Below are 14,425 nucleotides of genomic sequence, written 5' to 3' on the forward strand. Positions count from 1 at the left end.
AAGCTTTGCGACCAACCAACTGTAAGCTTAGCAAAGACTCCCACCCCCAACGATCTCTTCCCACCTGTCACCTAGTAATGTAGGAACAGCCATCGCCACAGAAGTCAGACCACTCCACTTACTATTTTTGATCTTTTAGACGGGTCGTTTAGACCGCTTTATAAATGCGGCTTAAACAAGAGACGCCTCTGCCGACGTCGCAGTCGATATGGCCGATGCTATTTTCGAATTGGGCGATCTGTCAGCGCTACGAAGTCGGTTTTGTTAAGTTGATCAGTTGAATTCACGTCGTCGCCGAGTCAAGAAGCAAAACGCGGAAACGGTTGAGCGAACCCGAAGCCGAGAACCTGAGCTGAGTGTTAAGATACGAGTACTTTAAGTGCGGTTCTCTTATTTGTTTTGACATAAATCAGAGCAATTTGCAGATCGTTTTTTGCGAGGCGTTGTGAATGAGCCAACCTAAGCGGCGATTATTGTGCAGTGTACAGCTTTCAAATCCATCTCAGAGTGTGGTAATTTTTCAGTTGGCTAATTGTGCAAGTAAAACAAAAATTCAAAACAACAACCACGCTTCGTCTAGTCGTCTGTCTCTGTGTGTGCTGTGTGTGTGAGTTTCTGGTGGTTCCACTGTATCTGTGTCCGCTCAATCTTTGCTCAATCGCAATCTTTGGGCATTGCCAAAACAGGTTAACTAAAAGCAAACGTGTTCTTTACTTTTCTGTTGACTTTGCCAGCCGCAAAGCCAAAACTTAGTCAGCAAAAAATATAAATAAAAAAAATCAAGAAACAAAAATTACAAGGAAAATCAATAACAGCAAATTGTTGCCACAGTTCCTGCAATCCGTGGTTTTCCGTCGGAATACATAAAGAGCAGCTGCAGCGAGTCGAAGAACTTCAAGGAGTACAGGTAACCGCAGGCCAATGGCCTCTTTCCCATTAAAATGCCAAGGGCTCGAGTGGATGCTGCGGGGAATTCCCCACTTAACCAGCTCAAGGATGCCCAGATAATGCAGGGCTTCGCATTCCCAAAAGAAAAAAACCAAAAAGAAAAAAGAAGCAGCTTCGTCAACGACCTGCTCCAATTCGATTTATGCAGTCCAAGGTCAACAGCAACGGCTTTAAAATGCAAACTCAGCCGAAGTTGAATCTCCAAATGAATGCGATGTTGCTGCTGCTGCTTCTGCTTCTGTTGCCTGCTGTCTCTTTTGTCTGAAGTTTTTTTCAATTTTTCAGCTCGACCCGACTTTTGTTATACTTTGTTAAAAGCGTCGAAGCAAAAACAGGTGTATTTAAAGAAAGGCAGAAAAAAACTTAGATATTTACAAACTTATATTAAAATAATGTATAAAAAATATATTTTAATTGGTTTATGGAAAAGGAATATTGATATATAGAGCTAATATTTAACTTTTACTACTTCTTGCTTACCAAATGAAACGCGAAATATTGAGAAGAGATGAATACAAATTATTATCTAAAACCTGACATTTTATGAATATTTTCCTAGGCTTTTTAAGTTAGTTTCTTACAGTCTCTCTATAAAATACTAGACTAATTTCTTCTTCTTATAACTTGTGCATACATCTGCTGTCCTTCAATGAAAGGCCCATAACTCCGGCTCTTTCACAGTTGTTTGTAATTATTTAATATGCTGCCTCTAACCGGGTACTTAACCTTTTCAAAATTTACCCACAAACCGCAACAATGAGGGTTGCCACAACAACAATAACCGGGGTGGCCGCGTTACTTGGCACAATTAAAACCGCAAAACTCAACTCGTTAGTTAACTTTGACCTGCTAAGCAAAAAAGAAATATAATACGAATAATAAAAAACACTGAAACCCAACTGCACCCACAAAGTTTAGTGATTAAACTTAAAGAGGAGGCCTTAAAAAAGATGGCATTAAATCCTGACTAATTCATATGCGATGGTTTAACTAATGAAAAATTATGTAATTAATGTTGGTCAAGGCGCACACTCTTGGGTCTGCTTAAATTAATTATTTCACATGAGTTGCACAAAACTGGAAGCCAAGTGACTCACTTAATAAGGCATTATACTTTATTGCGATTTTTTCTCATTTCTGCAGGGGGGACCATAAAATCGATGAGAAATATGTAGATCCAAGGCAAAGTTCTTAGAGATCTTGCAAGTCAGAATGAGAACGACACAAAACACGCTTTTCGGATTTTATTAAAAATCAACTTTGTCCATAACAACTCAATAAAAAATGACTGACTGGCCAACGGCTTTGTCAGGCCATGAGTAATAAAATTCCCATTCATCAACTGCCAATTCCATTGAGCGGAAATTAAATAAAACTTTTCCAGGGCTTTCGGGGCATTTTTTTCGCTAAATTAAAATAATTCTGCTTAAATTGCTAATTGTTTTTGGCCAAAAATTCTAATTAGTGCATCCGTGTTCAATTTGAAGCACTCGTTAGCTGCCAATTGCCGATGGCAATAAATTGCATTTACCATTTCGGCACTTGTTTGGGGCTTTTTAAAGTGCAATTAACGCCAAGCTGATGCACAATTATTTATTTATATATGGAATGTTTTTTGTTTATACTCGAATTTTTTTTTGTCAAGCTTTGACAACACTTTTCCAGGGGGAAGCGGGGAAGCGCTTTTATTGAGTTTGTCAAGGTGCATCGTCGTTTTGGCCATTTGTTACATTTGCATGCCATCCACCGGATGCACATGTAATGGCAATTGATTTACAAGCCATGTGAATCGATATAAGCCGAGTGCAAAAAATTATACCCAATGTATATAAATATATATATGTGTATATAATTATTCAATTAAACGACCGCACTGCGAGCCAAAGGTAACCGCCAATAAAAATATTCATCGAAATACAAAAAAATGTATTTTCCTTTTCATTTATATGGCGTTTTTTGTAGGATTTTCCGGCATGAGACATGGAGCCACGAATGCAATCAAAGTCGTACTTTATGGAAACGGCAAAAAATTAAAAAACGACAGCCAAAAGTCTGGGCAAAATTTAATTTATTTGTTTGATTTTATTTGCAAAAAGTGTCAGATAACTGAAAAACATCATAATAAATGAGCAGCGCGTGAGAAGCCAAAGAATGCTCTTTATTAAAAAGGTACATACATGAATGTTAGAATATGTTTGCCCTTATAAATATTTAAATGTTTAAATTTACATTTAAATGGGAAATGCATAATTTACATCTTGCGACTCTAAACTTATTGTCTAAGAATATATCATAAACTTTTGCCATCAAGCCGTCTAGGCCGTAACAAGTCTTGTTGCCCTACTTTTCGCTGTCTTGGCCCGTTAATAAATATCAATAAAATCAATTTGCACATTTCCAAACGCACAAATCAGTCGAGTTTAATTATTGTAAATAGCATTTGAGCAAGGAAGTAAAATCAATTATGCAAATGCCCCTAACAAAGTTATGAAACATGTTGGAAAAATGGCCGGAATAAAATAGACTTCGATGTTGATGGGAAATCAATGGATTCGCCGATAAACATAAACAGTCAACGGCAAAGGCAACGGCAACGAACGTAGATTTTCCAACTCATCGCTTTTTTATGCCGCCAAAAATGTTCATGAGAATATGCAAAGTTTCTTTTCTCTTCATATTTGCAACGTTTATCCGACTTCCTCCGACAGCCGACAAACACTAACAGTAATAAGCCACTTGTAAGGCAGCAATAATGTAGATCTATGGGCCAGATAGATATACAGGGCCCTCCTTTTGACACATTTGCATAATCTCAGGCAAATCTTTGGTAACAAGTAATCGAAAATAAATTTGCATAACAAATGCCAGCTTAGGAGAGCCAGTGTCAGTGGGAAAAATGAGACATAATCTGAGCGGCTCCTTGCCACAACACTCAATAAAATCTATACAGATGCAAAAAATAAAAACAAAAATAAAATAAAATACGCACCTATCAGGTCTGACGAATTTCTGCATTGAAGCGCATTGAAATTTAATCAGAATTTAAATTGAAATTTCCCAGAAGCAAAACGAGACGAAAGGTCGCCAGCATTCGAATATATACATATGTAGATATATTTTGCATACTTATTTGTATATCAGCAAATAGAACAAACAGCGGCCTCCAGGCAGTAAAAAATAAAAGAAACAAAGACACCGCTCCGGTGCCGAGTAATTGCCAAATGTTTACGCACATATGTACGAGTAATATTTGCATATAAACAGGCATATGTAGCCGCTTTTCATTCCGACATTGCAACGCTTTTTTAGGGCTCCCCCATTTGCATTTCATTTCAAAGCTTGTTTTTCAGATATTCCTGTTCTTTTTTACTTGTTTTTGGGTTTTTTTTTGGCGGAGGGAATCGGTCTCCTAGGGGCATACGGAATATGAAGTGCCAAACGATGGGCTCTGATTTCATTTGCCAAGCGGAATTCGGCCTCCTCTTTATTATTTTTTTTAAATGGAGAAGGAAATTGTGATGACATGATTTTCAAGGGTTTACAGATCGCTGACATTGAGAGAACACTTTATGGATGGGGATTGCAATTCGCAACACTTTAATTAATTTCCTTTTGTCTCTGGCTTAATTGAAAAGTGTACCAACCATCCGTCCATCGTACTGTTCATCATCATGCCAACAGGCGACTCCTTAAGTCACTCTGGACAGATTATTCCGGGTTAATGACTCTTTCAAGTGACACTTGAACGCTTCGCCCCAGCTAAAAGCCGCTTACAGTCTGGCCTTTTTGGTTAGTGGTCTTGCTAACAAAAAAAAAAAATAAAAGCAAAAAAGATATAGAAGTGAAGCAAGTAAAGCAGAATTCAGTTTGCGATTACTCACCCAGCAAAGTTGACTAAGCAACTAAGCTGGGAGCTGAAAGCCATGGCTTGAAATTGGATCACAGTTTTACCCTGCCATCTATTTTTCATTTTTTTGGCAGTGTTTGTTTTTGGCCGAAAGCGCTCAACTGTTAAACTGAATAAAATGCAATGCCAGCGCATTTTTAATTGTTATTGCCATTGCTTTTATTGTTGTTGTTGGTCTGCCTGGCCGTTGGTGTTGACTAAATTTAGTTGAAAATACAGTTGAAAACGAGTGCGAACCTTGAAAATGAGCGTGGAAATCTGTGCATAATTGTTTGGAAAATGTTTGCACAATTCACACATCAAACTGTAAACCGAAACCAAAAGACTGCAGCTCGCATGAGGTCGTCTGTTAATTATTACAATAATATCACAATAGCGACTCTATAAAAGAATACAAATTAAATGCTGCTAGACGCTAGCCAGGCAAATGAATTACTGAGGCCTGCAAAAATATTAAAATCCCGTTTGTGTGACCCTCGTGTTTTTTCCGTTAGTTAAATCATAGCCAAACAATCGCTGGCGACAGACAGTGCAAACAAACACTGGCAAAAAAGCGAGAAATACAAAGCGTTTATCACCGATATTTATTTATGCCTTTATTGGGAAAGATACAGCTGAGTTCAGTCCGTAAAAAACGATAATTAACAAGCAATGTAAAATATAAACTAAGAATTAAAAACCTTTACTATTAAACACCTACGTAAAGTATGAACTTTAAAGATGTTCTTACAAAATTTATTCAAATTCCAAAATTATACAAGCCCTTTAAATTACTTCTATTATGGGAACCACAACTGTATGTACATTTGGATATGGAGACGAAGCGATGTGTATAAAAATGCAATCAAATAAATTTGTATTTTCATTTTTATGGTACAACAAAATGGCTTTTGACTTGTGCATTTCATGTGCATTTGACGCTCGTTTGGCTGTCCTTTTATTTATTTCTTTATTTTACTGTTTGAGGAGACCTCGGAGACCCTTTGTCGTGAATATATTTATTTTAGCCAATTAATTGTCGTTTCGATTGAACAACTTCTTCTTGCTTGCGCTCCCCTGGGGCGAGAGTAAAGCCTTGAAAAGGTCTTTAAAACGTTGAAAAGGCCATAATTTGGGCAGTGTCTGGTGCCATTTGCCATTCACGAATATGAATGAAAATTTCCTGGCCCCGTCAGGAGAAAAGCAATAAAAGCCTTTAAATATTTACACACTCAGCCAGAAAAGAGCAAACAAGCGGGCGCGCAATCTCCTTCTCGTATGCAAATAAATGCTAAACAGCTGAGAGGGCCTTGAATCCCTTCATTTTTTGCTTCTCTTTTTTGAGGCGAATGCTTGGTGCTTGCCAGGATTTTGACTTCAAGTTTTGCCAGCTTACCACCACACGGCGTATACTTGATCGATTTACCAAAAGTTGAATGTGAGCCGCGTTTCCCGCTTTGTTTGTTTGTTTGCCTATGTGAACTGCAGGGCTGAAAAGTGATTGTCGGTGTCACACAGATTTGTACTAGTCCCCCTCCTCTGTATTTTCCCTTCGGCTGTGTTTGTCTCACAAATAACAGCAACACTTTGTGTGCAGCTGCATCTGCAGTTGCATCTGCCATGTTATTTGCCGTCTGATGATACCTAAAACCCAGCCCCTTTAAACCCAAAACCCCCCTGATATCCGCCCACAAAACAATCCAGACGCAATGCACTTTATGTCTTGATGCTGCTGACGGCGGCGCCAACGTCTCCAGGGCTTGCTCCTCAAACTGCCACTAAACACTGAGATAAAACTGAATCCTTAAGGTTATTTTGTTTATTTTTAAATTGTGTGATTTATATAAGGGATATTGGGATAGGAATAAAGGAATCTTGTTACGAAATAAGTCTCTATTCTCTTGAAGAGATTCAACCATTTCTTTAAAGTTTCTAGAAGTATGTGCCATTCGGTTCTTAATCTTTATCTTTAAGGATATTGACGTACGTTCAGCTTTAATATTTTCCCTATTAATTAGTCAGATATTTGTAGGGCCAGTTGTTCTCTGTGCAACTAGGCTGCCCTCAATCTTCCCCACTTTTGCACTGATTGTCACCAGCACCAGCACTACAATATCATCATCATCATCGTCGTCGTCGTCGTCGTCATCGTCGACATCCCCGTCCTGGTAGTCCTTGTTGTCCCGGCCGTCATCCCCTCCACGCTAATCCTTGTCATGCTCCGACGACCTAGCGACTGCTTCGCTTGTTCCTCCCTGTTGTTATTGTCAAGTGCAAACGTGTCGGTGAAATATGCAAAGACATAAATATTTCAATGTGTTTGGAGGATTGGATGGTGTGCGAGTGCGGGTGTGGTAAAAACTACTGGGAATGTGTGAAAATCACCGACTGAGAAGTGAAATCACAATGCAATCCTTTGCCCTGACATTGGACAATCGTCTTATGCAATGGCCGTAACTGACCTTAGCCAATTTCCCGGACATTGCGCACATGCGATTCAATTGGAAGTTGGAAAATTTATGAACCCAGTCACAGAGCAGCTCATGTGTGCTCATAAATAGAAATCGCTTTCGCATGCTTGAAGCTTCTAGATTTCCATGGATATATCACAGTGTTTATATTTAATTTAATGGGCGTTTCCAAATTGCATACATTTTGCAATCATTTGCATTTCACATTAGCCGACAAACACCGCATGCGACAGATGCTGACGTCTGTGCACTTAGAATGTAATTTATAGGAAAGTATTTATAAATATGTAGCTGATAATAATAGGTAACTTGTTTGCTTTGACTTAAAAAGTAAGTAACGTGAATTAAGCTTAAGTTAAACTATAATTTTCAGACATTTTTGTATGCATTATTTTGAGTGTACTACTGGCCACTTGAATTTTCCATTTGGGCAAACAACGGTACACATTCATTGCCAAGTGCAGGTCTCAAGTGGCCAGTCGTAAGTCAAAGATACGGAAACTTTGCCACACGAGCACCCGGTTATGGTACTTGCCAAATGGCAATGGGTATCCCAAGTGCAACCCTAGCTGACCCTCATTTTATGACAGATCTGTCATAGGCGAGTTGATTAACAACTCGGAATCCGGTTTTTTCGCACCAAACTGTAAACAGTGAGAAGCGACTGGGTGTTGATCTCTTGAATCTCATTTGGCAGAGTCGCACCCCCTTTTTATTATAAATTCCCGCCTATGACTTCACTGTTTGCCACTTGGGGATGCACATTCCTTGAGATGCAACGAGGTTCTCGATAAGTCGGAGGTCACACCTAAGTCAAAAGCTAGGTGTATAAAGTCCGGAAGTTTTAACATTGTATAAGCCGGTGATTGCCGGCTTAATCATTGAACACGGCAAGGTAATTGCCCGGCAATTGCTAATTTCTTAAGTTCAAAGTCCGAAACTCAGGCAGTGCATATTCAGTGAAAGTTCACGTCAAAGGTGACCGGCAATTAGGAAAGATAAACAATTATTTAATATTAGCTTGATTGGCAACAAACTACTCCATAGTAGCAATTAATTTGCTTCTCAATTTACACAGTAATTAGAGAGCAATCATTTCAGTTTTCAAGAGAACTATTTGTAGAGCTGTTAATGGAAATATCTAGCTGTTGAGGCTGCCAGCCTGATTGCATTGAAATCGGATCACCAGTTTGGCCTGTAATTATTAACTGTTTGATTTGAAACAAAAGAGTGTTGTTTTCGGTATCGGGTTGTATATCTTAGCTTCTCTATACTGTGCCCCCTATGCATTGGCAACATGTTTTAATTGCAATCAGCGAACCATTCTGCCACTGCATCGATTCGCTTGCCTGATCAGTTATTTGTCAAAGCTGATTTCGTGGCCGCCTGCCTCGCATTTCGCTGTTATTGCATCGCATCGAACATGGCGATTTTGCCCAGGCAGCTGTAAACTAGAATTTTGAATTCACAAATTTCAATTAACAACGCTGGCAAAATGCGCTGACTCAGGGTTAGAAGGAAATTGCGAATACCCATCGCATGGCTCTTGTTATGCTATATGGCAATACGGTGGCTGCAAAAATACGAGACTGGCAAATCGTTCATGACTGGGCCGGTTACGGCGTTTTACCGGGCATTGTGACAGCTTAATTGGGCCAAAAAATGGGTTGAGTGGGCAGGAGTTCGCCTCATGTCTTATGCAACAGCTGAAAACTCACAAATGTATGCTATTCGAAATAGGGTAGGGTGCTTTTTAATTGGTCTTAAAACTAAGAAGTCATTCAATCGATAAAATGATTTATTGTTCTAACTTACCAAAAAAAGTTAAATTATATTAAGGTTATTTTCGAAAAACATGTGGAGAGACATTTTAATCTTTATTAATTTTACATTGTAAAACTTACAATCAAATAATATATTCGTCAATTTATCGATTTTACTTAATATTTGTTTAATTTATTAGTTTTTCTTCTTCCTCCTGTCACATATTACTGCCTGTAGAGGAAGAGCCAGCTTAAACCTTTGGTTAGAACACACTCTTCCGTCAGGAAAAACAGGCAACTAATGACTCGTAATAATTGCGGTTCATGTTCGGTAAGAAAAATAGGCTTCATTAAATACAAAAGCGCTTAGCAGAAGGCCCACAGCCAAATCGCTGGCGTTGTATACTCGTATGTAGTAACAACATCGGCAAAACCAAACCAACGGGCATAACAAACGATCTATGAACATTTCTGGCCATTTCAACAAGCTCGAACATTTTGCGGTTACACCCAGGAAATTGTTTGTTGGATTTCTGAATTATATTTTGTTGCCGCCTGGCTGGCAGGATCCGAAATTTAAACCTGCAAACAAATATTCCATACAGCATGTGTGCACCAGTCTGTCTCGAGTGAGTTGAAGTGAAGTGAGTGTGTGGTGTGTCTGTGCCACTGATTAAGTTGTGCGGCAGCCTTTCAATTTTTAGGAGCTTGGAAATTATGTGAAAATGAAATTTAAATGCTAACAATTTGTTATTAGCCATTTAAGCCTGTTTGCCAATGCAATTTTCCTCCTCTGCGGCTGAGTACACGAGGCGTATACACAATTTGGCCAAGAGAAATTATGCTAAACGGTTTATGGCCTACAGTCCAGTTGGCCTAAAGAAGGAGAAGAATCCGCCTTTGACTTGCGCCAAATTATTTGCACATTTGCAGCTCACCAGAAAATGGTGGAACGGGCTGTAAACGAATTATTTGCCAACTATTTGGGAAATTGTTTAACTCCTCCGCAAAAGTGTGTATGTGTGTGTGGCCATTACTAACACATGAGCGCATTTTTCGACGCTGACCGGCGAAATTTTTGTTCTGCAAATTTATTGAGCGTAAAATTTTGTGGAAATTCCTTTTTTTTCACCCTGTGCATGTGCAAAACTAAAAATAAACATAAATATTTATTAGTCTACAAAGAGTTGTCCCATCGCTTTGCATATATATTTACGTATATATATATATATATATATATATATATATATATATATGCAAATGACTACGTGAAGATCTGGGGTCTGTCATTGACCCATTTCTCGATGGCCTCAACCTCGTGGCAAAGCACACACTTAATGTGCCGGAAGCTCAGGCCCAGCAATCAACTGAATCACTCAAGTAGATGGGAGTGTTGCATAATTTTTAAGACGTAGATTGATTTGGTTTCCTTTTTTCATAAAATGTATGGCTTTTAATATTTTCTGGTACCCTATCATATCCGCTACTTAGTACTAAATCCAGAACGAATCCGTAACTAAGTGCTTAGTTAACTCTAAACACAGCCCATAAAAGCAACAAAGATCGAGACCGTAAATTCGCATGGCACATTGTGAGCTTAAATAAAAACGCAGTAAAGCAAATGCCCGGTAAAGATGTGACTCGCATTCCGTGGGGGTTAAGCATTTCGGTTATTTACCTGCCTAAAAACAAATCCCTGTATAGAGAGATACGTGTATCTATGGCTAGACAAGTGTCAGGCACCAGATAATCATTTCAGTTTACAACTTTTTCCCCTGTTATGTTCTGTATTGTTGTTGTTGTTTGTTTTGGCCAAAAAGTTTTTTTTTTTGGCATCCCCTCGACTCATTGTCGCGCCTGCTTTATGGGCGTAGCTATTGCCATTGAAGTCGTCGTCGTGGAATCGTGGCCGTTGTTCCTTTTTATTGCGGCGTTTATATTTGTTGGCAGGAAATAGCTTTCGTGTGCTCACATTCGATAGATACAATCGCAACACGCAACAATTTGCACTTCTTTATGTTGCCGAACTTCAAACTTTGTTTGGGTTCTTTTCCGCCGAGGTTGGAGGTTGGAGGGGTTACCGGATCGGTCCTTTATTTATATAAACATATTTTACCTTTCATGCATGTGCGCACCTGTTCCCCATGCCCTCGTATCCCCGGCTTATCCCCGGTGCTATGTGTGATTTTATTTATTTCCGTCTGCCTGCCAACTCTTCGAAGAAAAAAGCCCATAAAGATTTCCAGAATGCGGATACAAATCTGTGCAGGCACACGTATCTGGGAGATACATACGCCCAAGAACAAGGCCAAGTTTAAAGATTCGCCCGGCCGCAAAACAGTTTCCCTTTTCTGCCCGCCATTCACATTCGCTTGGTCCTGCATCCTTTATTACATTAAAGGATAGTCGTAACTGGTTTGGGACTTTGCCACTAACACCTTTCTTTTCGTGCCTTGAAAAATGACTGCAGCAAAGTTTTATTGTTTGTTTGTAACTTCCAGGCAATCTCCGCTTTTACAGCAGAGGTTAAAATGAGAGATCTAAAAAGGACACACGTGCAGCTAGGAGTTTTCAGTTTTCAGATAAATTTGTATTTTATGAAGTCATTAAATTCAACTTCATTATATGGCATTTAATGCATTGCTTGGCATTGCTTAGTTAATTACACAGTCTAGTACATTTTGCTCAAATCTACCTACAAAATCTTGATTTTGCCTTCCTTATTATTAACTATTATTTTTGCCGCAAGACTGTATTACAATGTATGAGGAGTGAGCGGTAGTTAAGTGTGTGTGTTCTTGGTTTTACATTTCTTTGATTAAATTCTGTTGGGATGGAGGAAAAGTTTTAATTAGAGGCCAAGATTCATTCAAAGTCCCTTTGGTCATTGGTCTTGTGCTCTGCATATTAATTGGATTAAAAACAAGTTAATTAACATTGAAGTCGGTGAGCGGTTTGACCGAACCACAGGGCGGATGAGCAATAAGTTCCACAGCTGTGGCTCCCGTACTGTATCCACTTGCAGTTATAATCAGCTTAGCACTAAAGTTGCATCATCATCATCATCAGTAGAGCAGTACGAGCATCAAAGGATGATTGCTCCTACCCAACTGGCTACTTACATGTTTAAACAATATTTCTTAATTGAAATGCCGGAGGGCAAACCCACTAACATTAGCAGTGACAGCATATAGCTCATGAGTCGGTTGCCACAGAACAGACTACAGAGTACTGGGAACACAAAACTCACCAGAGCCCACAAAGTATACCATCGTATAGGGGAATTGTCTGGCTCGTCCTACCATTTTTTGGCTGCAAGCGAGAGCTGAGCAGAAATTAATTACATTGAAGTCATTTATCAAGAAAGTTTATTTCTTGCAGTCGGAGCTGGCCAAAAAAGCCAAAACTAAGCCAAACGAAACCAAACCAAACCGAAACGAAACGAACAGAAATACAACTGAGTAGAACCGAAAGCCAGGCCAACTCAACCACATCCCGTCAGTTGTTGTTTCCGTTACTTGGCCGTTCTTTTTGCTGTTGTTGTTGTTATGCTTATTTTTATTTTTGTTTTTATTTTTATTTATTTGCCCTGGCCCTACCTATTGTTAGTGAGAAGTAAATCAATAAATGGCATCGGGCTTTGGATTTCGTTTCGGTTTCTTTAGTATTTTTGTTATTTTCATTCTCTTTTTTTGGCCCATTCACCACCCCATTGTTTTTTCCGTTGAGCTGTGCAAAATAATTGCAAAAGTTTTACCCAAGCTGGCAAATTGTTTGCTGCATTTTCGATTAGCAAAATGTCAATTTCGAATGAAAATGAAAATAAAAAGCAACTACCAAAGCACTTGGCCAAATTGTCGTTAACTGGCAAATGCCACTACACTCAGCCAGTACGAAAAGGATGGCAAATGGTGGATCCTGGACACTGGGCACTGGTTATCGGGGAATATCGGGGTCCCTGGCGACAAGCGGAGCCATTTTCAAAATTTGATTTCGTTCGAGCCAAAAATGGGCAATGGCCAGCAACCAGCCACCAGCAGAATCCACTATCCGCACGAAAAATAGTGCAAGGGTTCAGGGGTCGAATCTACATGACAGCAATATCCATCACGAGGCTAAACCTTCTACTGTGCTCCATTCTGGCTTGACGATATACAAAAATTGGTTTAATCAACTGTGAAACAACTGCAGCAACGACACTAGCTAAAATAGCCAGCAACAACAGAGGCACCAATAGCGACAAATGTTGCAACTTGGCTGGGATAAAGTGACAGGCATGGGCAAAAGCTATGGCTGCATTCATAAACAAGAGTTTGGATAAGGAATAGATATATACTCTATTTAAGATGAAACCAATCTTACATTCACAAAATGTATTTGATAGAGGAAAAATTGTAAATAAACTATTAAAAAGTAAAAAATTTTATTTTCAAAATTTAACGGAAGTGGTTGAGAAAACCAAGTTGCCTTTCAAATATCACATCCAACGTTATTTTCAGCGTGTGCTTATGGTGTTGCGTGGGTCATGTCGTGCTCACTATCACGATATCACTATCGATATTCACTTTCCTTGTCAATGCACAACAGCAACACTAACAGCAGCATCAGCAGCAGTAGCAGCAACATCTGTGGCAGCAACTCCAAAAGGGAGCTACAGCAACTCCAGCGACCAAGAGCTGTGCCAATTTTAGTTTTACTTATTCCAAGTCCTGTCACTGTTAGGACCAAGACTAATATCGATTTATGGTCTATTTGCAGGACTGCCGCGAAATGGACGCCGCTGCCGACGGAATACCGCCAACGGCGCCAGCTGCGACGGCGACGACGGCCAACAGCGATCTGGATTTGGCGGCACGTCGGCGTCTCTTCATCTCACAGCCCTCGACATTGGCGACGCGCCGCCAGCAGGCGGTTTGTGTGCGGCGGGCCCACAAAATGTATGGCAGCAGCAAGAATCCCAACGTTGTCCTCGACGGCCTGAACATGACAGTACCCAAGGGATCCATGTGAGTGCCTATCCGGATGGATTAAGATATATGGGCTGGGTCTCAGTTGCATTCAGTTTGGGTGGCCTAAATGGTTATACACATGTTAGGAACTCTCTCTTGTTTGTATTATTCCATATATGCAACAAGAGAAATGGTATTAAAGTTTCAGATTATGGTAAAGAAAGTATTTAAAAACTAATAAAATCTTAGTTAAGGTTGCTCCACAATGAAGTCAGACCTTAAAGAAGTCGAAATTACCATCTTCCTTAATATACCGAAATATAATTCACATCATTTTTTAAGGAAAACATAAACATACTGGTAGATTTTTAAAAATTCAAACTAATCTTGCAAAACCAACAGCTGGTC

General features: G+C 39.4%; 1 protein-coding gene across 1 annotated transcript in view; it reads left to right on the plus strand.

Moving 5' to 3' along the window:
• The first annotated feature begins 282 nt into the window (after positions 1-282).
• LOC108113586 (ABC transporter G family member 20) overlaps positions 283-14,425 on the plus strand; it is a 45,811-nt gene continuing 31,668 nt past the window's right edge. Inside the window, exons 1-2 of the mRNA XM_017224231.2 lie at positions 283-907; positions 13,827-14,074. Coding sequence (XP_017079720.2) covers positions 13,839-14,074 — 236 coding nt within the window. The 5' untranslated portion in view covers positions 283-907; positions 13,827-13,838. The remainder of the gene's footprint in view (positions 908-13,826; positions 14,075-14,425) is intronic.

The sequence above is a fragment of the Drosophila eugracilis genome, unplaced genomic scaffold (assembly GCF_018153835.1).
Source record: "Drosophila eugracilis isolate 14026-0451.02 unplaced genomic scaffold, ASM1815383v1 contig_367, whole genome shotgun sequence".
In the NCBI taxonomy this organism is placed as follows: domain Eukaryota; kingdom Metazoa; phylum Arthropoda; class Insecta; order Diptera; family Drosophilidae; genus Drosophila; species Drosophila eugracilis.